At 42.1% G+C, this 26,056-nt stretch overlaps 3 protein-coding genes and 1 pseudogene across 4 annotated transcripts; all 4 read left to right on the forward strand.

Moving 5' to 3' along the window:
• Window positions 1-2,214: 2,214 nt before the first annotated feature.
• LOC311508859 (E3 ubiquitin/ISG15 ligase TRIM25-like) lies at window positions 2,215-2,751 on the forward strand (the record flags this gene model as incomplete). Its single annotated transcript, XM_084573850.1, has 1 exon — window positions 2,215-2,751. The coding sequence occupies exon 1, from the start codon at window positions 2,218-2,220 to the stop codon at window positions 2,749-2,751; it is 534 nt and encodes a 177-aa protein (XP_084429976.1). The 5' UTR covers window positions 2,215-2,217.
• Window positions 2,752-5,320: 2,569 nt separating this feature from the next.
• Window positions 5,321-11,875, forward strand: LOC311508438 (E3 ubiquitin-protein ligase TRIM21-like). The gene is made up of 3 exons (XM_084573192.1): window positions 5,321-5,342; window positions 5,452-5,756; window positions 10,441-11,875. The coding sequence occupies exons 2-3, from the start codon at window positions 5,454-5,456 to the stop codon at window positions 11,776-11,778; spliced, it is 1,641 nt and encodes a 546-aa protein (XP_084429318.1). The 5' UTR covers window positions 5,321-5,342; window positions 5,452-5,453; the 3' UTR covers window positions 11,779-11,875.
• A 346-nt stretch (window positions 11,876-12,221) lies between these two features.
• Window positions 12,222-15,198, forward strand: LOC311508436 (E3 ubiquitin-protein ligase TRIM21-like). The gene has a single exon (XM_084573189.1). The coding sequence runs from the start codon at window positions 13,274-13,276 to the stop codon at window positions 14,909-14,911; it is 1,638 nt and encodes a 545-aa protein (XP_084429315.1). The 5' UTR covers window positions 12,222-13,273; the 3' UTR covers window positions 14,912-15,198.
• Window positions 15,199-17,893: 2,695 nt separating this feature from the next.
• Window positions 17,894-25,815, forward strand: LOC311508860 (annotated as a pseudogene). The gene is made up of 3 exons (XR_014699900.1): window positions 17,894-17,971; window positions 19,188-20,819; window positions 23,622-25,815. The product of XR_014699900.1 is annotated as an uncharacterized misc_RNA (transcript).
• The last annotated feature ends 241 nt before the right edge of the window (window positions 25,816-26,056 follow it).

A 26,056-nucleotide genomic window follows, 5' to 3' on the forward strand; every position in this document is an offset into this window, starting at 1 on the left:
GTAGCCTATGTATTCCTATAGTGGGAGCTGAAGAAGATTTTTCAGTTGTGACCATTGTCGTGACCCATGTCTCCTCCCCACAAAGACACCTGCCCAGTTTCAAATCAGCGTGCCACAGACAGACAGACAGACAGACAGACAGACACAAACTCACCAAATAAGTTAAAAGAAATTCTTGATTTATAGATAGATGATCAAATCACTCATGTTTTGTCTGTAAACTGTAAAATAACGTTGAGTCTCCGTTGCCATGGTTACCATCTAGCGTTTGAGCCAGCGCAATAATTTAGAACTGTCATCAGGCAACTGGAAATATTAGAGCGGAGAAAATCTATCTTACCGATATATTTTACATTTCTTATCCAAACAACGTCAAACTTAGCAGTGCACATCTTCGTGCCCGTAGCGAGACACCTGCCCAGTTTCAAATCAATCGGGCCAACGGTTCGCGACATATGCGTGCCACAGACAGACAGACACACAGACGCTTCTTGATAGATGCGCAAAAACTACGGGAGCTCGTCAAATCCAAAAAGGTAGATTTTTGCAACTTGGGTCGGATCGAGGTCGGGCTGCTTTCACACCATAAAGGAACCGCACCAGGGTTCGGTAGGAACCGCTCCGAGACCACCTCCTCAGCTGGGTCTCGGTCCGCTTGTTTGGTCCGCACCAGTTCGAGTGATTGTATTCCCACCAGTCAAAAAGGTCCGAACCAAGCAAGGAAATTAACTTGAGTTCGTTTTAATCGAACTAAACAAGGCAGGTGTGAATACACCCTTAGACATGGCTACAGCCAGCAGTGTCATCTGTGAAGCTCAGTTTCTGTGTCCAATCTGTCGGGTTCACTGATCCTGTCAGCACACCATTAGGACACTGATGAACTTCTGCAAGAAGTGCAACACACAGCACTGCAATGTCTAATGTCAGCGTCCCATATGCCAGCTTTTTAACATAAGACCTGAACTATGAGTCAGTACTTTCATATCAGGGATGGTTTCTCAGTTTAGTAAATAAAGCCAGCGGCAGCTCAACAACTGGTTGAACCAGGAGAAGTTGTATGTGATTTCTGAAACTGAAACCAAACTGAAGGCTCTCAAGTCCTGCCTGGTGTGTGACCTCCTACTGTGAGACTCACTCTGGAGACAATTTAAGATAGTAAAGAGTTTGTGTTCTTTTATGATGTAGACACTGTGCTGTATCGTTTCATTTAAGGCATGCTGGTCGTATATGAGGATGCTGACCAGTCAGAAAACTGCGTCAGACCTTTGCTTATAATGCATTATATTTTTTCTCTTTCTCTTTTTGACATTGTTGCACTGAGCTGAGAGTCTTCAAGACAGCCAGTACAGGGGATTATTCTCCTGAAAATCCACTGCAAAAGATCTGATGCACTGAAGGACTATTTTGATTCCTTTTATTTTAGTTGAGGAAAATGTCCTCAACAAAAACCAGTTTGATTTTGATTATACAAAACTAGCTGATCTTTAAAGGTTAACATTTCCAACCAGAGATGGAAAGTAACTAAGTGCAAATACTCACTTATAATACCAATTTAGAGTTTTCAGGTATCTGCACTTTACTTTTCACTTGTACCTTCTACATTGTAAAACAAATATCTCTGCTTTTCACTCCTCACTTTTCCAAAACAGGCTTGCTGCATTAATCCATTCTGAGGGGAAATATCACTTATTTTTATTTTATATCACTATGTGTATACTTTGCATAAAAGACAGATTTTTAGACCCCATAGGACTTGTCTTAATGTATAGATCATTGGGAGGTTGTGAACTACATAGCTGTTATGGGGGTGGAGCAATGGTGAGAAGTCACATGCTTTCCAGTAAATTAAACTAAAAACAATATGCCCCGTCAACAGAACAACAGAGCATCTGAATACAACTGGTGAGCACAGGGAGTGAAGTTCATTGATCCGTGGAATTAACAGAGAAAAGTGAGTACTCTCTCAAGAGAAACTGTCTGGGGATTTTTATTCTGACTTTTAGCTGGACTGTGTATGTCTACTGTCACTAAAGTTGTCTGTTGCAGTTTGACTGGTATTGTGCTCTCCCCTTCCAGAAATTTGTCAGTACTGTCATGTCTTACTCTAAATACCTAAATTTCATTTCATTTATTTAATATTTTGCTGATCCTGTAATAAAAAATCTGTTCTTAAATCGGTTTTATCTCACACTTTCACTTTCTCTTTCTTTCTTAGACATGGCTACAGCCAGCACTTTCCTCTGTGAAGATCAGTTTCTGTGTCCCATCTGTCTGGATGTGTTCATTGATCCAGTCAGCATACCATGTGGACACAACTTCTGCAAAAAGTGCATCACACAAAACTGGAACAGCAATGTCCAGTGTCAGTGTCCCATGTGTAAAAAAGATTTTTCCAGCAGACCTGAGTTGCATGTCAACACCTTTATATCAGGGATGACTGATAAGTTCAAACAAACTGTAAAGGAAGCCAGTAGATCAGAGAAACAACAACAGGCAGACCAAGGAGAGGTTCTGTGTGACGTCTGCACTGAAACCAAACTGAAGGCTCTCAAGTCCTGCCTGGTGTGTCTGACCTCCTACTGTGAGACTCACCTGGTGCCTCATCTCAGAATCACAGGCCTGAAAAGACACAAGCTGATTGATCCTGTGGAGAACCTGGAGGACAGGATTTGTAAGAAGGATGATAAACCTTTGGAGATGTTCTGTAAGACTGACCAGGTGTGTGAGTGTCAGGTCTGCACTCTGATCTGACAGGGATAGGCAACCATCAGACACCACGGTGCAATCACATGTGACATTTCAGGTGAATATGAGGTGTCCTTTGTATTTGCAATGTGAAGGTAAATGGTAACAAAGCATTCCTGGATGACCCTGATGAGGAGGTGGAGCAACAGTGGGAAGTCACACTTAGAGTGAATTGTTGCATACTAGCCCTGTCCAGGGTGTACCCCGTCTCTCGCCCAATGACAGCTGGGATAGACTCCAGCCCCCCCACGGCCCTTCACAGGACAAGCGGCTACAGAAGATGTATGAATGAATGAATGGTTGCATACTACAACCTCAGACTCTATGAGTGTAGGCGTCGTCCTCCAAAACCAGTCACTATTGGGTTTTGCCTTTCATGTAAACGCAGTCCTGAAGAAGTCCTATGCTCAGGGCTATACTCATGAATGCAGTACATAATAACTTTTCTTCACTTGACAGAGGTGGAGTGAGCGGCACCTGCAGCTTAGAGGGCTACAGCTACACACTATATCACCTGCGGTTGTCATAAGCAATCAGTTTTCTATTTTGGATGGGCCACGCCCTCTAAGACCTGGCAAGAGAGCTGGTAATGTCTGGGATTCAGCGACGAGGGCTTTCATCTGCCAAAAAACACTGCTTTTGGAAGCAAGGTTGAAACCGGGCTATGCTCCAGTGATGGAACGGCAAGAAAACACATGTAGCTCCATGAACTCTGCTGAAAGTCTCCTCCTTTCTGATGATGGAAAACACGTCAGCCATGAAGACGTAGCACAGAATCTTCTAGACAGTCCAAACAGATTCTCCACTTATTCTGTTCTAGGAAAGCAGAGCTTCTCCTCTGTAAGATTTTAATTTGAGGTTCATGTTAAACAGAAGACTGAGTGGTATTTAGGAGTGGCCAGAGAGTCCATCAGCAGAAAATGGCCACGCACAATAACATCTCTGAAGTCCCAGCCTCAGAAGGTGGGGGTGTTTGTGGATTATGAGGAGGGTCTGGTCTCTTTCTATGACGTAGATGTACCAGCTCTCATCTACTCCTTTACTGGCTGTAACTTCAGTGAGGGATTCTACCCATGCTTCAACCCATGTCATAACAGTCGTGGTATAAACTCCACTCCTCTGATCATCTGTCCAGTCAGTCACACTTACTAGACTCACTGTATTTCCAGAGATGGTCAACTGTCAGTCATCTCAAAAGACCAGACATAAATGAGGCATTATGACCGTTTCAAAGTTTAAGTAGAATTTATTCCATATGCTGAATGATTGTCGTTTAAGTGTTTGAAGAAAACAAATAAAAGTTCAATTGCAAATATTAGTCTGGTGTTCTGAGCCACATTCATTCACTGTAATCAGATTTATTTTACATTATACTTCTGCTCCAACTCTTGAATCTGATATGTTTAATCTTGTAATTAAATGTAAGTAATAATAAAACGCTTTGGAAGGAACTATTCCGTATGAGTTACCAGACTCATATGCTGATAAGAACTGAGTCTGGCTACGTCAGGCTAGGACCACGTTTAATGTCGTACACATAACTGTGTATCATTTATCACCAGAGTTAGCTCTGCAATCCCAGAGGGATGTCAGAAGTCTCCCTGCAAGTAATAAATCACCGATTTCACTCAGTTAGGCACGTGTTTTAGAACACATACAGTTCTCAGCAAGTACCTCCTACTGTGAGACTCACCTGGAGCCTCATCTCAGAATCACAGGCCTGAAAAGACACAAGCTGATTGATCCCGTAGAGAATCTGGAGGACAGGATTTGTAAGAAGGATGATAGACCTCTGGAGCTCTGGAGACGATTTAAGATAGTAAAGAGTTTGTGTTCTTTTATGGCATGCTGGTTGTATATTAGGGTTAGGGTTAGAGCTTCAGATGAAACCCCGGAATACCGGACATCTAATAATGTAACACACCCGAATGGACAGTCAAAGTTCAGATTAGCAATGTTTGATTTTTTTTAGAATCTGCAGCAAATAGTCATCTCCTTAGAAACAGCTTCAGGAAGCTGACCAATCAGAACATGGCGTCAGACCTTTTCTTGTAATGGATTATTTTTTTTTCTCTTTCTCTTTTTGACATTGTTGCACTGAGCTGAGAGTCTTCAAGACGGCCACCAGAGGGGATTATTCTCCTGAAAATCCACTGCAAAAGATCTGATGCACTGAAGGACTATTTTGATTCCTTTGAAGTACAAATATTCACTTATAATACTGATTTAGAGTTTTCAGGTATCTGCACTTTACGTTTCACTTGTACCTTCTACATTTTAAAACAAATATCTCTGCTTTCCACTCCTTACTTTTCCAAAACAGGCTTGCTGCATTAATCCATTCTGATGGGAAACTATCAGTTATCTAAAAAAAGACAGATTTTTAGACTCCATAGGACTTGTCTTGATGTTTAGATCATTGGGAGGTTGTGAACTACATAGTTGTCATGGGGGTGGAGCAATGGTGAGAAGTCACATGCTTTCCAGTATATGAAACTAAAAACAATTTACCCCGTCAACAGAACAGCAAAGCATCTGAATACAACTAGTGAGCACAAGGGGTGAAGTTCATTAATCCGTGGAATTAACAGAGAAAAGTGAGTACTCTCTCAAGAGAAACTGTCCTAACTATTTTGCTGATCCTGTAATAATATCTGTTCTTAAATCGGTTTTATCTCACACTTTCACTTTCACTTTCTTTCTTAGACATGGCTACAGCCAGCACTTTCCTCTGTAAATATCAGTTTCTGTGTCCCATCTGTCTGGAAGTGTTCACCGATCCAGTCATCTCACCATGTGGACACAACTTCTGCAAGTCGTGCATCACACAACACTGGAACAGCAACGTCCAGTGTCAGTGTCCCATGTGTAAAAAATATTTTTCCAGCAGACCTGAGTTGCATGTCAACACCTTCATATCAGGGATGACTGATAAGTTCAAACAAACTGTAAAGGAAGCCAGTAGATCAGAGCAACAACAACAGGCCGACCAAGGAGAGGTTCTGTGTGACGTGTGCGCTGAAACCAAACTGAAGGCTCTCAAGTCCTGCCTGGTGTGTCTGACCTCCTACTGTGAGACTCACCTGGAGCCTCATCTCAGAATCACAGGCCTGAAAAGACACAAGCTGATTGATCCTGTGGAGAACCTGGAGGACATGATGTGTAAGAAGCATGATAAACCTCTGGAGATGTTCTGTAAGACTGACCACATGTGGGTTTGTCAGGTCTGCACTGAGACAGATCACAAGTCACACGTCTTTCTTCTTCTTTCTGGGGGTCCATGTAAACGAAGTTACAGGAACCCTCCTGATTTTGTTGCGATATTTGTTCTTCTTCTTCTTCTTATTATTATTATTATAATGATTTATCTTTTTCTGCGTAGCTAAAGTGTCTGCCCAGGACAAACTGCAAGAACGAAAGGCATCCAACCTGGTAACTTGGTAGAAGTCCTAACATGTCACTTTGGTGTCAATACACATGCCTGCAGCCAAGTGGCGCTAATAAGTCAATTTAAGTTTTGCCTCCTAGCTCGAGAACCTTGTGCCCTAGAAACAAAATTCTTTCTCCCTCTGATTTCTTAGATAGCACTGGTTCTAATGAACCAAGCCACGCCCATTCCCGCCTGCCATTTTGCACCTCAAAGCAAAATCAACTCCTTCTAGCCCGTTCATCCAATTCTCACCAAACTTGGCATGTATCATTCATGGACAAAGATAATGAAAAGTTCTCAAAATAACTTTAGCAGGGTTATTAATTACAAAGTTAATGGCTACTTAATTCTTATGCCGTGCAACAGTATAAAAACTGCAATAGCTAACTTAATGAACTTTGGCATACACAATCTGTAAAATATTGTGTAGATGCCCATCAAGTTGCTTGACATTACGTCTACAGGTGACACAGAAACATTTCATATGACTTTAAGGCCTATAACCTTGGAAGTATTCACCCAATCCTTACGCAACCGTCATTATGTTTGCCTACAATCATGCCAAGTTTGGTGAAATTCGGCCTGTAGGTGGCGCTACAACGACAACATGTTTATATCTCACAAACCACCACAGTCACCTGCTTGAAATTTGACAATGATAATCTGTGGATGACTCCTTACAAGCCCACTAAGTTTGGTGCAATACGGTCTATAGGCGGCGCTACTGGTGACTTCCACTGGTGACTTCCACTGGTGACTTCCACTGGTGCCTCTGCGTCCCGCTCGGGGGCAACTTCGCAACGGCATGGACCCCTTTATGATCACTTGCGATCATCTAGTTTTGTTTTGGGGTTTTTTGCCCACGAGTTTTTATTTATTTATTTGACAAGCAAGTGCATACAGTGAGATATAGGGACTTTTTTTTCCTGTCCCAAAAATAAGCCCCCCCCCCCCCCCCCCCCCGTCCTACAGTAAAATAATAAAAAAATACAAATCCTTCCTTGTACTGCTTGCTGTTTGCAGATAAACAAGTAAATAAGTACACAGAAAACAGCAACATGCGGAGAAGTAGCATTGTCAATGGATTGAAATGAGGTAAAGAGGGAAATAAAATATGGTGACAAGATTGTAAGAGATGAGCATTTCATTTTTTCCTGTAACATCTTTAATTCAGCTAGATAAGTGATCATACAGCCCCAGACAGAATCAAATTTTCCAGGTGTCGCCCTCAGATTATACTTAATTTTCTCCAAGTCCATGTACAGCATGAGGTCTTTAAGCCACAAGGAGGCTTTGGGGGCAAGTGGTGACTTCCACTCCAACAAGATTCTTCTGCATGCTAATAAGGATGCAAAGACGATACTATCCTTTAACTTGCTGTTTTTCCAAAACATGTGTGTCATGTTTGCTGGTGTCTTGTGACATCTATAGCATGAATCTGCAACATTGGAATAAATTTTGGAAAGTTTGGAACTGGTAAAATAGATACGGTGGACAACCTTGAGTTGATGCCGAGTCCCAGTCACTGTCACCTATAACTGCCAAGTTCATCTTCCCAGTCTTTTCTGATTATATCAAGAGATGTCTCACCAAGATGGGAGATTAGGGTGTAAATGTTTGAGATAAGACTCTTCTGATTTGTGGGAATGTCCAAAATTGAGTCAATTATTGAGTTAGGTGGAATATTGGGGAAAGAGGTGCTATTTGATTTAACAAAGTTACGAACCTGGAAGTATCAGAATAGGTGAGATTTTGGAAGGTTAAATTTTTCACATAGTTCACTGAAGCTAGCAAAAGCATTAGTATAGAGGTCCCTTACCCTGACAAAGCCTGAACTCTGCCATAGAGAAAAGGCTGTGTCTGTGCTGGGAGGGAGGAAGACATGATTGTTATGGATTAGTCCAAACGTATATCTAAATTGAAACCAGATTTTAAGGATGGAAACGACAAGTGGATTACATGTAAACTGGGATGATCGAAAGGGCAATTTTGATGTAAGCAAAGCCAAAAGTGAGGTGGAACAGGATTTAGTTTCCAGTTTACACCAGTTTAATTGTTGTTTTCTGTAACATCTTTAATTTTGTTTTAAAGTTGTTCTTGTAGAGATTTGATAGCTTACGGCAGATATGCACACCTAAATACTTAAAGCTACTTTTAGACATTTTTAATGGGAGATACTCATCGGAGATCCCAAGGGCCAAGTTATTTACAGCAAAGCATTCACTCTTTGCAAAGTTCAATTTATAACCCAAAAATGTTCCAAAACTGTTTAGCAGTTCAGTTATCATGGGGATGGTAGTTTTTGGATCTGAAATAAACAATAATAAATCATCCGCATATAAAGAAATTGTATGTTCCAAACTGCCTCTGAAAATTCCATTACTAAAACCGGCTGATTTAAGTGCGATAGACAAAGGTTTGATCGCCATAGTGAACAACAGCGGGCTCAAAAGGCACCCTTGGTGGGTTCCTCTACTGAATATTCGGATTTCATCCCAGTTTACGGATGCTTTAGGGTAAGAGTATAAAAGTGTAATCCAAGATATATACTTAGACTCAATGCAGAACCTTTTTAAGACCTCAAACAGATAACTCTACTTCACCCGATCAAAAGCCTTCTCCGCATCCAAGTTTGGTCAAGTGAGATGATGCTTGACATAATCGATTAAAGTCATAGGGCCAGTGCTTTAGCTAAAATCTTCTAATCAACATTTAAAAGAGAAATGGATGGTAAGAACTACAATCAGATTCTTCTTTACCCGGTTTTTGTGACGACCTGAGTACAAAATGCAGAGAGGCTTGTAGCACGTTTAACAAAGGTTTATTTCAGCTTCTTCTCAGTTCAAAAACAACTCAAAAAGCCGCCTAAGGTAGCAGAGCGCTGCAGGCGGTGGTGACTGGAGGCTGGCAGATGGCAAGGACACTGACATGACTAGAAAACAGAATTGTGCGACACTGGTGCGGAGGATGAGCCAGGCTTTTATGGAGTGGTGATTGCAAGATGGAACTCAGGTGTACTCTGCTGTGCTCCTCAGAATAAGTGGGTCAGCCACACCCCTGAGCCACCACCTGCACTGCTGGAGAGAAAAAAGGTAAACCTAAACATGGCCACAAACTATATGAACATAAGACAAAAACTCAAACTGAGCTGATCTGGCGAAGACAGGGAGTAACCTTGAGCAGATGATCCAGGAGAGACGACTGAAGACAGGCTGAAGGCTTCATCAAAGAGCTGGAATAGGAAATCTCTGAGCTGATGAAGAGAAGCTCTGAGGTGGAGCAGCTCTCACACGATGAAGATCACCTCCACTTCCTCATCTTATACTGGATCGTATGCTGTGTTTTTCTCCACCACAGAGTTTGCTCTTTCAGAACTGCAGTTCAGGATCTGACAGGGATAGACAACCATCAGATACCACAGCGACGAGGGCTTTCCTCTGCCAAAAAACACTGCTATAATGTTGTACACATAACTGTCACCATTTAGCTCTGCAGTCCCAGAGGGATGGGACTTGTCTTGATGTTTAGATCATTGGGAGGTTGTGAACTACATAGTTGTCATGGGGGTGGAGCAATGGTGAGAAGTCACATGCTTTCCAATAAATGAAACTAAAAGTCATTTACGCTGCCAAGAGAACAGCAAAGCAACTGAATACAACTAGTGAGCTTCACTGATCGTGGAATAAACAGAGAAAAGTGAGTACTCTCTTTAAAGAAACTGTCCAGGGTTTTTTTTTCTGACTTTTAGCTGGACTATATATGTCTACTGTCACTAAAGTTGTCTGTTGCAGTTTAACTGGTAATGTGCTCTCCCCTTCCAGAAATGTGTCAGTACTGTCATGTCTTACTTTAAATACCTAAATTACCATTTGCTTCATTTATTTAATATTTTGCTGATCCTGTAATAAAATCTGTTCTTAAATTGGTTTTATCTCACACTTTCACGTTCTCTTTCTTTCTTAGACATGGCTACAGCCAGCAGTTTCCTCTGTGAAGATCAGTTTCTGTGTTCCATCTGTCTGGATGTGTTCATTGATCCAGTCACCATACCATGTGGACACAACTTCTGCAAGACGTGCATCACTGAACACTGGAATAGCAATGTCCAGTGTCAGTGTCCCATGTGTAAAAAAGATTTTTCCAGCAGACCTGAGTTGCATGTCAACACCTTTATATCAGGGATGACTGATAAGTTCAAACAAACTGTAAAGGAAGCCAGTAGATCACAGAAACAGCGGGCCAACCAAGGAAACATTCTGTGTGATTTCTGCACTGAAACCAAACTGAAGGCTCTCAAGTCCTGTCTGGTGTGTCTGACCTCCTACTGTGAGACTCACCTGGAGCCTCATCTCAGAATCACAGGCCTGAAAAGACACAAGCTGATTGATCCTGTAGAGAACCTGGAGGACATGATGTGTAAGAAGCATGATAAACCTCTGGAGATGTTCTGTAAGACTGACCAGGTGTGTGTTTGTCAGGTCTGCACTGAGACAGATCACAAGTCACATGTCTTTCTTCTTCTGATTGAAGAGTATGAGACGAGGAGAGCTGATCTAGCAAAGACAGGGCGTGAACTTGAGCAGATGATCCAGGAGAGACGACTGAAGATTGAGCAGATCAAAGAGTCAGTGAAGCTGAGCAAAGAAGACGCAGACAGAGAGACAGCAGCCAATGTGCAGGTGTTCACTGCTCTGATCCAGTCTGTACAGAGAGGTCTGGCTCAGCTCATTGACACCATTGAAGAGAAGCAGAAAGCTACAGAGAGACAGGCTGAAGGCTTCATCAAAGAGCTGGAAGAGGAAATCTCTGAGCTGATGAAGAGAAGCTCTGAGGTGGAGCAGCTCTCACATGATGAAGACCACCTCCACTTCCTCCAGAGCTACTCATCATCACTGAACACTGCTCTACCCACCAAAGACTGGACTGAGGTCAGAGTTCATTCATTGTATCATGGGACTTTGGGGAGAGTTGTGGGTCAGCTGGAGAAGACCCTCAGTGAAGAGATGAAGAAGCTGAGTGTCGATGTGGAGCTGAAGAGGGTCCAGCAGTTTGCAGTAGATGTGACTCTTGATCCCGAAACAGCAAATGTCTATCTCCTCCTTTCTGATGATGGAAAACAAGTCAGCCATGAAGACGTAGCACAGAATCTCCCACACAGTCCAAACAGATTCTCCTGTTATTCTGTTCTAGGAAAGCAGAGTTTCTCCTCAGGAAGATTTTACTTTGAGGTTCAGGTTAAACAGAAAACTGACTGGAATTTAGGAGTGGCCTTTGGCAGAAAATTGCCAGGCACAATAACGTCAAAGAATTACCTCTGGGCTCTGTGTTTGAGAAATAAAAGTAAATATCAAACAGCTGTCAGTATAGGTGACGACTCTTCAGCTAGCCTGTCTCTGAAGTCCCAGCCTCAGAAGGTGGGGGTGTTTGTGGATTATGAGGAGGGTCTGGTCTCTTTCTATGACGTAGATGTACCAGCTCTCATCTACTCCTTTACTGGCTGTAACTTCAGTGAGAGACTCTACCCATACTTCAACCCGTGTGGTAACAATAGTGGTAAAAACTCCACTCCTCTGATCATCTGTCCAGTCAGTCACACTGACTAGACTCACTGCTGTATTTCCAGAGATGATCAACTGTCAGTCATCTCAAAAGACCTGACATAAAGGAGGCATTGTGACCGTTTCAGAATTTAAGAAGAATTTATTCCACAATCTAAATGATTGTCTTTTAAGTGTTTGAAGAAAACAAATAAAAGTTCAATTGCAAATATTAGTCTGGTGTTCTGAGCCACATTTATTCACTGAAATAATCAGATTTATTTTATACTATACTTCTGTTCCAACTCTTGAATCTGATATATTTAATCTTGTAATTAAATGTATGTAATTGTGAAACACTCTGGAAGGAACTATTCTGTATGAGTTACCAGACTCATATGCTGATAAGAACTGAGTCTGGCTACGTCAGGCTAGGACCAAGTATAATGTCGTACACATAACTGTCACCATTTATCACCAGAGTTAGCTCTGCAATCCCAGAGGGATGTCAGAAGTCACTGAGCAGCACTGAGCTGAGAGTCTTCAAGACGGCCACCAGAGGGGATTATTCTCCTGAAAATCCACTGCAAAGGATCTGATGCACTGAAGGACTATTTTGATTCCTTTGAAGTACAAATACTCACTTATAATACTGATCTAGAGTTTTCAGGTATCTGCACTTTACGTTTCACTTGTACCTTCTACATTTTAAACAAATATCTCTGCTTTCCACTCCTCACTTTTCCAAAACAGGCTTACTGCATTAATCCATTCTGAGGGGAAATATCAGTTATTTTTAATTTATGCCACTGTGTGCCGACTTCCCAAAAAAGACAGATTTTCCGACTCCATAGGACTTGTCTTTGGGAGGTTGTGAACTACATAGTTGTCATAGGGGTGGAGCAATGGTGAGAAATCACATGCTTTCCAGTAAATCAGGGGTGTCAAACTGATCCGTGAAAGTGCGACTGTGGCTGCAGGTTTTCATTCCAACCATGCAACACCCGTGCAGTGGGTGTGGCTGGCAAGTTTTTGTTCCAATCAAGCAAGAGGACACCTGAAGTGACTGTGTGAAGGCAATTCAGTTGATTGATTGAGCCAAGTCAGGTGTGCTGCTGCATGGTTGGAATGAAAACCTGCAGCCACAGTGGCCCTTTCACGGATCAGTTTGACACCTGTGCAGTAAATGAAACTAAAAGTCATTTACCCCGCCGAGAGAACAGCAAAGCAGCTGAATACAACTAGTGTGCAAAGGGGGTGAAGTTCATTGATCCGTGGAATTAACAGAGAAAAGTGAGTACTCTCTCAAGAGAAACTGTCCGGGTTTTTTTTTCTGACTTTTAGCTGGGCTATATATGTCTACTGTCACTAAAGTTGTCTGTTGCAGTTTAACTGGTAATGTGCTCTGCCCTTCCAGAAATGTGTCAGTACTGTCATGTCTTACTTTAAATACCTAAATCACCATTTGCTTCATTTATTTAATATTTTGCTGATCCTGTAATAAAATCTGTTCTTAAATCAGTTTTATCTCACACTTTCACTTTCTCTTTCTTTCTTAGACATGGCTACAGCCAGCAACTTACTCTGTGAAGATCAGTTTCTGTGTCCCATCTGTCTGGATGTGTTCACCGATCCAATCACCATACCATGTGGACACAACTTCTGCAAGAAGTGCATCACACAACACTGGAATAGCAATGTCCAGTGTCAGTGTCCCATGTGTAAAAAATATTTTTCCAGCAGACCTGAGTTGCATGTCAACACCTTTATATCAGGGATGATTGATAAGTTCAAACAAACTGTGAAGGGAGCCAGTAGATCAGAGAAACAGCGGGCCTACCAAGGAAACATTCTGTGTGATGTCTGCATTGAAAACAAACAGAAGGCTCTCAAGTCCTGCCTGGTGTGTCTGACCTCCTACTGTGAGACTCACCTGGAGCCTCATCTCAGAATCACAGGCCTGAAAAGACACAAGCTGATTGATCCTGTAGAGAACCTGGAGGACATGATGTGTAAGAAGCATGATAAACCTCTGGAGATGTTCTGTAAGACTGACCAGGTGTGTGTTTGTCAGGTCTGCACTGAGACATATCACAAGTCACACGTCTTTTTTCCTCTGATTGAAGAGTATGAGACAAGGAGAGCTGATCTGGCGAAGACAGGGAGTGAACTTGAGCAGATGATCCAGGAGAGACGACTGAAGATTGAGCAGATCAAAGAGTCAGTGAAGCTGAGCAAGGAAGACGCAGACATAGAGACAGCAGCCAGTGTGCAGGTGTTCACTGCTCTGATCCAGTCTGTACAGAGAGGTCTGGCTCAGCTCATTGACACCATTGAAGAGAAGCAGAAAGCTACAGAGAGACAGGCTGAAGGCTTCATCAAAGAGCTGGAAGAGGAAATCTCTGAGCTGATGAAGAGAAGCTCTGAGGTGGAGCAGCTCTCACATGATGAAGACCACCTCCACTTCCTCCAGAGCTACTCATCATCACTGAACACTACTCCACCCACCAAAGACTGGACTGAGGTCAGAATTCACTCATTGTATGAGGGTACTTTGGGGAGAGCTCTAGCTCAGCTGGAGGAGACCCTCAGTAAGGAGGTGAAGAAGCTGAGTGTCGATATGGAGCTGAAGAGGGTCCAGCAGTTTGCAGTGGATGTGACTCTTGATCCTGAAACAGCAAATGTCTGTCTCCTCCTGTCTGGTGATGGAAAACAAGTCAGCCATGGAGACGTAGCACAGAATCTTCCAGACAGTCCAAACAGATTCTCCACTTATTCTGTTCTAGGAAAGCAGAGTTTCTCCTCAGGAAGATTTTACTTTGAGGTTCAGGTTAAAGAGAAGACTAACTGGTATTTAGGAGTGGCCAGAGAGTCCATCAGCAGAAAAGGGCCACGCACAAAGAATGAAATCTGGGCTCTGTCTTTGATAAAGGAAAGTAAATATCAAGCGGCTGTCTGTATAGGTGATGTCTCTTCAGCTAGCCTGTCTCTGAAGTCCCAGCCTCAGAAGGTGGGGGTGTTTGTGGATTATGAGGAGGGTCTGGTCTCTTTCTATGACGTAGATGTACCAGCTCTCATCTACTCCTTTACTGGCTGTAACTTCAGTGAGGGACTCTACCCATACTTCAACCCGTGTAATAACATTCGTGGTAAAAACTCCACTCCTCTGATCATCTGTCCAGTCAGTCACACTGACTAGACTCACTGCTGTATTTACAGAGATGATCAACTGTCAGTCATCTCAAAAGACCAGACATAGAGGAGGCATTGTGACCGTTTTCGAAGTTTAAGAAGAATTTATTCCACACTCTGAATGATTGTCGTTTAAGTGTTTGAAGAAAACAAATAAAAGTTCAATGGCAAAAGTTGGTCTGGTGTTCTGAGCCACATTTATTCACTGAAGTAATCAGATTTATTTTGTATTATACTTCTGCTCCAACTCTTGAATCTGATATATATAATCTTGTAATTAAATGTATGTAATAGTAAAACGCTTTGGAAGGAACTATTCCGTATGAGTTACCAGACTCATATGCTGATAAGAACTAAGTCTGGCTACGTCAGGCTAGGACCACGTATAATATTGTCTGCAGTCCCAGATGGATGTCAGAATTCTCCCTGCAAGTAATAAATCACAGACTTCAGTCAGTTGGTTCAAGTATTTCAGAGCAGATACTGTTCTGAGCATGTACTGTTCTGAGCATGTACACATGTATTTGAGAAGGTGACTTTGTGGGGAAGCCTGGCCATGAGCGGTAGGAATTGGTCGGAGACAGACTCAAAACATTTTTCCAGTCCAAAAAAAGGTGTTTATTTGTCCGAGCCCAGGTGTCACCAAAACATACATATAATGAAAAAAAAGGAATATCTACAAAATTTACAAAAATTAAACAGTTAACAAAGCTAAACTGAATAAAACTAAAAGTATTGCAACTTCGATTAGATTAATTTAACGTAATGTAATGTAACGTAACGTGCACCCAGCTACACAAACATGGTTGTTCTCTCCCAAGGGCTGACAAGCAACTCCTTTTATAGTGCTACTCATTAGCACTTCCCGACATCATGTTGGTGCATACCATTAAACAGGTATGTTCACCTTTCCCATTCTGGAAAGGTAAGTGACAAGTTGTAAATATACTTCCTTTACTCAAACAGACCAGCACCTTTCTATTGGCCTTTACCTTCCATTGCTCTTTATCCTCTCTACCTAATCTTAAACAAACAAATAAACTATAATCCCATTGCAAAATACCCCCATTGATGGATCTGTCTGTGATCCTCGGTGATGAGGTCACAGAGACCTTAAAAGCAGGAAGAAATCAAAATTTTGACAAAATCACAGACTTGTTGAGAAAAGAAAAGAGAAAGAAGAAAAAACAACAGATTACACATATTTTATAATGTAGAATCAGGAGTATCTCCACAGAATCAACTTCTGGAAAATGGGCAGTCAAAACAGATTGCAGGATATTTACTTGTAATGCATTATGTTTGATTTGAGATATGACTTCTTTCACTCAACTAAGAGATCTGGATATATCTAATACCTTTGGCCATCATTGGACTGAGCAACAGAGCCACGATACATTCGTTTCCTTGTTGCTTTAGTTATAACTTCTAATGAGAGGAGCAACCCTTTGTTTTTATTTCATTGTGCTTCCCAAAAATTAGACCGATTTCTGCTAAGCAGGATGGATGTTTTGTACCCCAAAGGACTCGCTTTCATTGAAACCATTTAGAGAAATGTCTTCTGCTCAGACTGAAGTAAAGTAAGTTTAAGAAGTGTGAATAGGTTTATTTTAAATGATGTCAACAGTCTTTAGCACTGATACTTTCTTACAGTTCTCGGTTTAATGTGTGCATTCAGTGATACGCTGAGATCTCTAACTGCCACAATCAGCCACGTCTCTGCTGATTAACTAATACAGAACTGATATGACAGAGTTTGTGAGGTTGTCGTGCTACATATGGCCTGTACCTTCCAGTTTTATCTTTTAACTACCATTGAATCCCGTGCTGTGTTTGCTCTTGAGAACTGTAGTTCAGGATCTGACAGTGATAACTGACCACCGGACAACACAATGGAATCACACATGGCATTTCAGGTGAACATCAATATCACCAGCTGACCTGAGTAAAAAAGGCGGAGCAACAGGTGAGAAGTCACGTGCTTCAGAGTAAATGAAACTTAACTCAGCCCTTCGGCAGTACAGCGGAGCATATGGATACAACCAGTGAGCACAGCGGCTGAAGTTCATCAATCGAAGGAATCGACAGAGAACAGTGAGTACTCTCACAAGACAAGAGAAAAAGTCTGAATTGACCTTTTTTTTGTCCTGCTTGTTCAGTGAGTAATTCCTGTCCTGTAGCTTATTGCAAGGCAGATTCTGCTTTTGATCAAGTACAAGTGTATCTGTAAAGTTGACCTTTTGAGTTTAGATCAAATAAAGGAAGTGGGATCAGATTACTTAAGCTTGAACTTGTAGCTTTTGAGCTGCTCTGTAAAAGGCAGTTTCTAGAAGCTGGCCAGTCAGACCAGAGGGCAGGACTTTTTGTTGTAATGTATTACTTTACAGCTGTGTTTGCTTCTTCCACCTTTGGACGTTGTTGGTCCCAGCTGTTGGTCCTCCAAGTTGGCCACAAGAGGGTATGATAGTCCTAAATATCCAGTGCTGATCTGACTGTCACAGCTCCTCCTTCCCTATTATTGAAATTGCTGAATGGGATAATCACATATACACACAACATCCAGTAAAAGCATTCAATTTTAGATAAGATTTTTTTTAATCATACACCTTAACACTGATGCTTTCTGTTGCCAGTTAAACAGGTGCATTAAATAATACTGAACTCATATGGCAGAGACTTTTGAGGCTGTCATGATACGTATGTCTTGTGTCTTTCAGTTTAATCTATACTGGATCGTATGCTGTGTTTTTCTCCACCACAGAGTTTGCACTTTCAGAACTGCAGTTTGGGATCTGACAGAGATAGACAACCATCAGACACCACGGAGGAATCACATGTGACATTTCAGGTGAATATAAGTTGTCTTTTGTATTTGTGAAAGAAAAAGGTAACAAAGCATTCCAAGATGACCCTGATGAGGAGGTGGAGCAACAGTGGGAAGTCATGTGCTTTCTAATGAATTAAAATTAAAAATAATTTACCCCGTCAACAGAACAGCAGAGCATCTGAATACAACTAGTGAGCACAAGTGGTGAAGTTCATTGATCTGTGGAATTAACAGAGAAAAGTGAGTACTCTCTTAAAAGAAACTGTCCGTTTTTTTTTTCTGACTTTTAGCTGGACTGTATACAGAGGAGAAAATAAATATTTGATACACCGCTGATTTTGCAAGTTTCCCCCCTGATAAAGAATGGAGAGGTCTGTAATTTTCATCATAGGTACACTTCAACTGTGAGAGACAGAATCTACAATAAAAATCCAGAAAATCATTGAATGATTTTTAAATAATTTTGTATTTTCAGGTTACTTTAAATACCTAAATATCCAACAAAGGTTCTTGAAAAGACGTTTCACCACTCATCCGAGTAGATTCTTCAGTTCTAGGGGACTGGTGGGAAGTCTGAGGTTTAAATAGGAACTCTTCCTGAAAAAACTTGCTTGTTATGCCAACAACCAGAAACTGGTGCACCCATTAACGACTGGGTACTTACCTGTAGTTGAGGGGCGACTGTTTTGTCCCCCTCCTCTTCCCTATGAATGGTTCCCTAACGACTCTTGTCCGTTAGAGGCTCCCGTGTCAAGGTGTGAATGAGATTGAAACTTCTTGGGGACAGAAGTTAAAACTGTATTGTAAATAGATGGCAGATTAAATCTCAGTCCACCTCCTCTGTTTAGTGAAGGTTTTTCCAGTATGACATAGATGGCTTCCTTTACTCCTCTTTCAAACCATCGGTTTTCTCTGGCTAAGATTTGGACGTTGTTATCTTCAAAGGAGTGTCCTTTGTCCTTCAGGTGTAGGTGGACCGCTGAATCGTTTCCTGATGAGCCTGGGTGTTTTGTCCTTTGGGTGGACCAGTCTAAACTGAGAAACTCAGGAGAATTTTCAGAAATCACCGTATTCCAGTTTATTTCAAACCAGGAAACACACTTAGGCAAAGACTGGTCCACCCAAAAGACAAAACACCCAGGCAAAAACAGAGTAATGTGGTGTATGCTGTTCCTATTTAAACCTCAGACTTCCCACCAGTCCCCTAGAACTGAAGAAGCTACTCGGATGAGTGGTGAAACGTCTTCTCAAAAAACTCGACAAGTCCAGTGGCCTTTTTTGAACCTTTGTTGGATATACCATGACCTGGATGACTGAGAACCTTCACAGACATTTAAATACCTAAATTACCATTTGCTTCATTAATTTTTATTATTTTTTTTTTTGCTGGTCCTGTAATAATATCTGTTCTTAAATCGGTTTTATCTCACACTTTCACTTTCTCTTTCTTTCTTAGACATGGCTACAGCCAGCACTTTCCTCTGTGAAGATCAGTTTCTGTGTCCCATCTGTCTGGATGTGTTCATTGATCCAGTCAGCACACCATGTGGACACACCTTCTGCAAGTCGTGCGTCACTGAACTCTGGAACAGCAATGTCCAGTGTCAGTGTCCCATGTGTAAAAAAGATTTTTCCAGCAGACCTGAGTTGCATGTCAACACCTTTATATCAGGGATGACTGATAAGTTCAAACAAACTGTAAAGGAAGCCAGTAGATCAGAGCAACAACAACAGGCAGACCAAGGAGAAGTTGTGTGTGATGTCTGCATTGAAACCAAACTGAAGGCTCTCAAGTCCTGCCTGGTGTGTCTGACTTCCTACTGCGAGACTCACTTGGAGCTTCATCTCAGAATCACAGGCCTGAAAAGACACAAGCTGATTGATCCTGTAGAGAACCTGGAGGACAGGATTTGTAAGAAGCATGATAAACCTCTGGAGATGTTCTGTAAGACTGACCAGGTGTTGGTTTGTCAGGTCTGCACTGAGACATATCACAAGTCACACATCTTTCTTCCTCTGATTGAAGAGTATGAGACAAGGAGAGCTGATCTGGCGAAGACAGGGAGTGAACTTGAGCAGATGATCCAGGAGAGACGACTGAAGATTGAGCAGATCAAAGGGTCAGTGAAGCTGAGCAAGAAAGACGCAGACATGGAGACAGCAGCCAGTGTGCAGGTGTTCAAAGCTCTGATCCAGTCTGTAGAGAGAGGTCTGGCTCAGCTCATTGACACCATTGAAGAGAAGCAGAAAGCTACAGAGAGACAGGCTGAAGGCTTCATCAAAGAGCTGGAAGAGGAAATCTCTGAGCTGATGAAGAGAAGCTCTGAGGTGGAGCAGCTCTCACATGATGAAGACCACCTCCACTTCCTCCAGAGCTACTCATCATCACTGAACACTGCTCTACCCACCAAAGACTGGACTGAGGTCAGAGTTCATTCATCGTATGAGGGGACTGTGAGGAGAGCTGTGGCTCAGCTGGAGGAGACCCTCAGTGAAGAGATGAAGAAGCTGTGTGCTGATGTGGAGCTGAAGAGGGTCCAGCAGTTTGCAGTAGATGTGACTCTTGATCCTGAAACAGCAAATGTCTATCTCCTCCTTTCTGATGATGGAAAACAAGTCAGCCATGAAGATGTAGAACAGAATCTTCCAGACAGTCCAAACAGATTCTTCTGTTATTCTGTTGTAGGAAAGCAGAGTTTCTCCTCAGGAAGATTGTACTTTGAGGTTCAAGTTAAAGAGAAAACTGACTGGAATTTAGGAGTGGCCAGAGAGTCCATCGTCGGAAAAGGGCCATGCACATTAACATTTAAGAATGACATCTGGGCTCTGTGTTTGAGAGATGAAAGTAAATATCAAGCAGCTGTCTTCATAGGTGATGACTCTTCAGCTAGCCTGTCTCTGAAGACCCAGCCTCAGAAGGTGGGGGTTTGTGGATTATGAGGAGGGTCTGGTCTCTTTCTATGACGTAGATGTACCAGCTCTCATCTACTCCTTTACTGGCTGTAACTTCAGTGAGGGACTCTACCCATACTTCAACCCGTGTGATAACATTTGTGGTACAAACTCCACTCCTCTGATCATCTGTCCAGTCAGTCACACTGACTAGACTCACTGCTGTATTTCCAGAGATGATCAACTGTCAGTCATCTCAAAAGACCTGACATAGAGGAGGCATTGTGACCGTTTCAAGGTTTAAGAAGAATTTATTCCACACGCTGAATGATTGTTGTTTAAGTGTTTGAAGAAAACAAATAAAAGTTCAATGGCAAAAGTTGGTCTGGTGTTCTGAGCCACATTTATTCACTGAATTAATCAGATTTATTTTGTATTATACTTCTGCTCCAACTCTTGAATCTGATATATGTAATCTTGTAATTAAATGTATGTAATAGTAAAACGCTTTGGAAGGAACTATTCCGTATGAGTTACCAGACTCATATGCTGATAAGAACTGAGTCTGGCTACGTCAGGTTAGGACCACGTATAATATTGTCTGCAGTCCCAGATGGATCTCAGAATTCTCCCTGCAAGTAATAAATCACAGACTTCAGTTGGTTCAAGTATTTCAGAGCAGATACTGTTCTGAGCATGTACACATGTATTTGAGAAGGTGACTTGTTGAGAAAGCAGAAAAAATAACAGATTACACATATTTGATAATGTAGAATTGGGGGCATCTCCACAGAATCAATTTCTGGAAAGTGGACAGTCAAAACTGATTGCAGGATATTTACTTGTAATGCATTATTTTTGATTTGAGATATGACTTCTTTCACTCAACTACGAGATCTAGATATATCTAATACCTTTGGCAATCGTTGGACTGAGCAACACAGCCACCAAAGGACACGATACATTCGATTCCTTGTTGCTTTAGTTCTAACTTCTAATGAGAGGAGCAACCCTTTGTTTTTATTTCATTGTGCTTCCCAAAAATTAGACCGATTTCTGCTGAGCAGGATGGATGTTTTGTACCCCAAAGGACTCGCTTTCATTGAAACCGCTTAGAGAAATGTCTTCTGCTCAGACTGAAGTAAAGTAAGTTTAAGAAGTGTGAATAGGTTTATTTTAAATGATGTCAACAGTCTTTAGCACTGATACTTTCTTACAGTTCTCGGTTTAATGTGTGCATTAAGTGATACGCTGAGATCTCTAACTGCCACAATCAGCCACGTCTCTGCTGATTAACTAATACAGAACTGATATGACAGAGTTTGTGAGGTTGTCGTGCTACATATGGCCTGTACCTTCCAGTTTTATCTTTTAACTACCATTGAATCCCGTGCTGTGTTTGCTCTTGAGAACTGTAGTTCAGGATCTGACAGTGATAACTGACCACCGGACAACATAATGGAATCACACATGGCATTTCAGGTGAACATCAATATCACCAGCTGACCTGAGTAAAAAAGGCGGAGCAACAGGCGAGAAGTCACGTGCTTCAGAGTAAATGAAACTTAACTCAGCCCTTCGGCAGTACAGCGGAGCATATGGATACAACCAGTGAGCACAGCGGCTGAAGTTCATCAATCGAAGGAATCGACAGAGAACAGTGAGTACTCTCACAAGACAAGAGAAAAAGTCTGAATTGACCTTTTTTTTGTCCTGCTTGTTCAGTGAGTAATTCCTGTCCTGTAGCTTATTGCAAGGCAGATTCTGCTTTTGATCAAGCACAAGTGTATTTGTAAAGTTGACCTATTGAGTTTAGATCAAATAAAGGAAGTGGGATCAGATTACTTAAGCTTGAACTTGTAGCTTTTGAGCTGCTCTGTAAAAGGCAGTTTCTAGAAGCTGGCCAGTCAGACCAGAGGGCAGGACTTTTTGTTGTAATGCATTACTTTACAGCTGTGTTTGCTTCTTCCACCTTTGGACGTTGTTGGTCCCAGTTGTTGGTCTCCAAGTTGGCCACAAGAGGGTATGATAGTCCTAAATATCCAGTGCTGATCTGACTGTCACAGCTCCTCCTTCCCTATTATTGAAATTGCTGAATGGGATAATCGCATATACACACAACATCCAGTAAAAGCATTCAATTTTAGATTTGATTTTTTTTTAATCTTACACCTTAACACTGATGCTTTCTGTTGCCAGTTAAACGGGTGCATTAAATAATACTGAACTCATATGGCAGAAATTTTTGAGGCTGTCATGATACGTATGGCTTGTGTCTTTCAGTTTAATCTTATACTGGATCGTATGCTGTGTTTTTCTCCACCACAGAGTTTGCTCTTTCAGAACTGCAGTTCGGGATCTTACAGGGATAGACAACCATCAGACACCACGGAGGAATCACATGTGACATTTCAGGTGAATATAAGCTGTCTTTTGTATTTGTGAAAGAAAAAGGTAACAAAGCATTCCAAGATGACCCTGATGAGGAGGTGGAGCAACAGTGGGAAGTCACGTTTAGAGTGAATGGTTTCACACTAGCACTGTGATAGACTGACGACCTGTCCAGGGTGTACCCTGTCTCTCGCCCGATGACAGCTGGGATAGGCTACAGCCCCCCCTGCGACCCTTCACAAGACACGCGGTTACAGAAGATGAATGAATGAATGAATGAATGAATGGTTGCATACTACAACCCCAGATTCTACGAGTGTAGGCGTCGTCCTCCAAAACCAGTCACTATTGGGTTTTGCCTTTCACATAAATGCAGTCCTGAAGACGTCCTATGCTCAGGGCTATACTCATGAATGCAGTCTCGGTTCAGAAAAACGTAGCCTCCAAAAAAGGCGGTAGATGTGTGTATCGCTGTCATTGGGCAAGAGGTGGGGTACACCATTATAAACCCTGCCAATCTATCATACACACACAACCATTCACATCTATGGCTAATTTGGAACGTGCAATGAATCCAACAAACATGTCTTTGGAATGTGGGAGGAAGCCGGAGCACCCGGGGAAAACCCATACAGGCAAATTCCTAACAGTGACACCCCAACTGGCCAGCAGGTTCAAGCCCAGAACCTTGTTTGTTTTTGCTGATATTGAAACACGCTCTGTTATTTTCTGTTTTTATCTCACCTGTTCACTTTCTTTCTTAGACATGGCTACAGCCACCAGCCTCCTCTGTGAAGATCAGTTTCTGTGTCCCATCTGCCTGGATGTGTTCATTGCTCCAGTCAGCATACCATGTGGACATAACTTCTGCAAGAAGTGCATCACAAAGCACTGGCATGTTAACGTCCGGTGTCAGTGCCCCATGTGTAATGAGATTTTTAAAAGAAGACCTAAACTAAGAGTCAATACTTTCGTATCAGAGATGGTTGCTCAGTTCAAAGGTTCACTTCAAATTAAAGCCAGTGTCAGCTCAGAGCAACAACAACAACAGGCCAACCAAGGAAACGTTCTGTGTGACGTGTGCACTGAAACCAAACTGAAGGCTCTCAAGTCCTGCCTGGTGTGTCTGACCTCCTACTGTGCGACTCACCTGGAGCCTCATCACAGAATCACAGGCCTGAAAAGACACAAGCTGATTGATCCTGTAGAGAATCTGGAGGACAGGATGTGTAAGAAGCATGATAAACCTCTGGAGATGTTCTGTAAGGCTGACCAGGTGTGTGTTTGTCTGTCCTGCGCTGAGACAGATCACAAGGAACATCACATCACTCCTTTAGCAGAAGAATATGAGGAAAAAAAGGCTCAACTGTGGTTTAATGAAAGTGAACTTGAGCAGATGATCCAGGAGAGACGTCTGAAGATTGAGCAGATCAAAGAGTCAGTGAAGCTGAGCAAGGAAGACGCAGACATAGAGATAGCAGCCAGTGTGCAGGTGTTCACTGCTCTGATCCAGTCTGTAGAGAGAGGTCTGGCTCAGCTCACTGACACCATTGAAGAGAAGCAGAAAGCTACAGAGAGACAGGCTGAAGGCTTCATCAAAGAGCTGGAAGAGGAAATCTCTGAGCTGATGAAGAGAAGCTCTGAGGTGGAGCAGCTCTCACACGATGAAGATCACCTCCACTTCCTTCAGAGATACTCATCATCACTGAACACTACTCCACCCAATAAAGACTGGACTGAGGTCAGAGTTCATTCGTCGTATCATGGGACTCTGGGGAGAGCTGTGGCTGAGCTGGAGGAGACCCTCAGTAAAGAGATGAAGAAGCTGAGTGTCGATGTGGAACTGAAGAGGGTCCAGCAGTTTGCAGTTGATGTGACTCTTGATCCCGAAACAGCAAATGTCTGTCTCCTCCTGTCTGGTGATGGAAAACAAGTCAGCCAGGGAAATGTAACACAGAATCTTCCAGACAGTCCAAACAGATTCTCCAGTTATTCTGTTCTAGGGAAGCAGAGTTTCTCCTCAGGGAGATTTTACTTTGAGGTTCAGGTTAAAGAGAAGACTGACTGGTATTTAGGGGTGGCCAGAGAGTCCATCGGTAGAAAATGGACATACGTGATGACACCAGAGAATGAAATCTGGGCAATACGTCTGAAAAATGGAAAAGAGTATGAAGCCGTTGTCTCTGTTGTTGCTTTATCTTCAGCTAGCCTGTGTCTGAAGTCCCAGCCTCGGAGGGTGGGGGTGTTTGTGGATTATGAGGAGGGTCTGGTCTCTTTCTATGATGTAGATGCAGCAGCTCGCATCTACTCCTTTACTGGCTGTAACTTCAGTGAGGGACTCTACCCATTCTTCAACCCGTGTGATAATAATTGTGGTAAAAACTCCACTCCTCTCATCATCTGTCCAGTCAGCAAACGGTAAACACAGTAATCACAGCAGGTGCCATTGGGTAAAAGGTTCAAAGTACTGAAAACGGCAACAACCAGAGTGGATGCACAAAAAAAATGTCATTGTGAAATGTCATATTAATGCTTTTTAGACATAGAAATGATGAAATTGGTGTGTATAATAATGTGTGTATTGTTGGATAACCAACAATACACACATTATTATTTGATTCATATTTTTATTAAAATTGTGTAAGCAATGTAGATACAGTGCCTATAAAAAGTATGACACACCATAAAGTTCAGTTCACCACAAACACACCATTCACACTGCGAAGCATGGTGGTAGTAGCATCATGCTGTCCAGAGGCTTCTCAGCAGTAGGTCCTGGAAGGCTTGTAAAGGTGTATAAACACAGCTACATGAAGGTCTGTGTCTGTCAAAATGTCGATTAAAAATGCAAATGATCACTGATTAAAAAATAAAATAAAATCCCACCCATCCCCATCATCAATGGGGATTATCCAGGAATGTCTCTTTCTTTTGATTAACGGGAAATGTCTTTCAAACCCATGCAATGTTAACGTTCCATCGCAGGAAATTGTCCCGGGTTAACCTTACAGTAAAAACACACCAAACTGATACCTGTCGGCA

The sequence above is a fragment of the Chelon labrosus genome (genome assembly GCF_963514085.1).
Source record: "Chelon labrosus genome assembly, chromosome: 23".
NCBI classification, from domain to species: Eukaryota; Metazoa; Chordata; class Actinopteri; order Mugiliformes; family Mugilidae; genus Chelon; species Chelon labrosus.

Excerpts from the sequence above, each read along its gene's own strand:
- LOC311508438 (XM_084573192.1), top strand. The coding sequence starts at position 5,454 with ATGGCTACAGCCAGCACTTTCCTCTGTAAATATCAGTTTCTGTGTCCC. Across the intron at positions 5,757-10,440 it reads AAGGAGAGGTTCTGTGTGAC|TTCTGCACTGAAACCAAACT; the intron begins GTGTGCGCTGAA and ends ATTCTGTGTGAT.
- LOC311508436 (XM_084573189.1), top strand. The coding sequence starts at position 13,274 with ATGGCTACAGCCAGCAACTTACTCTGTGAAGATCAGTTTCTGTGTCCC.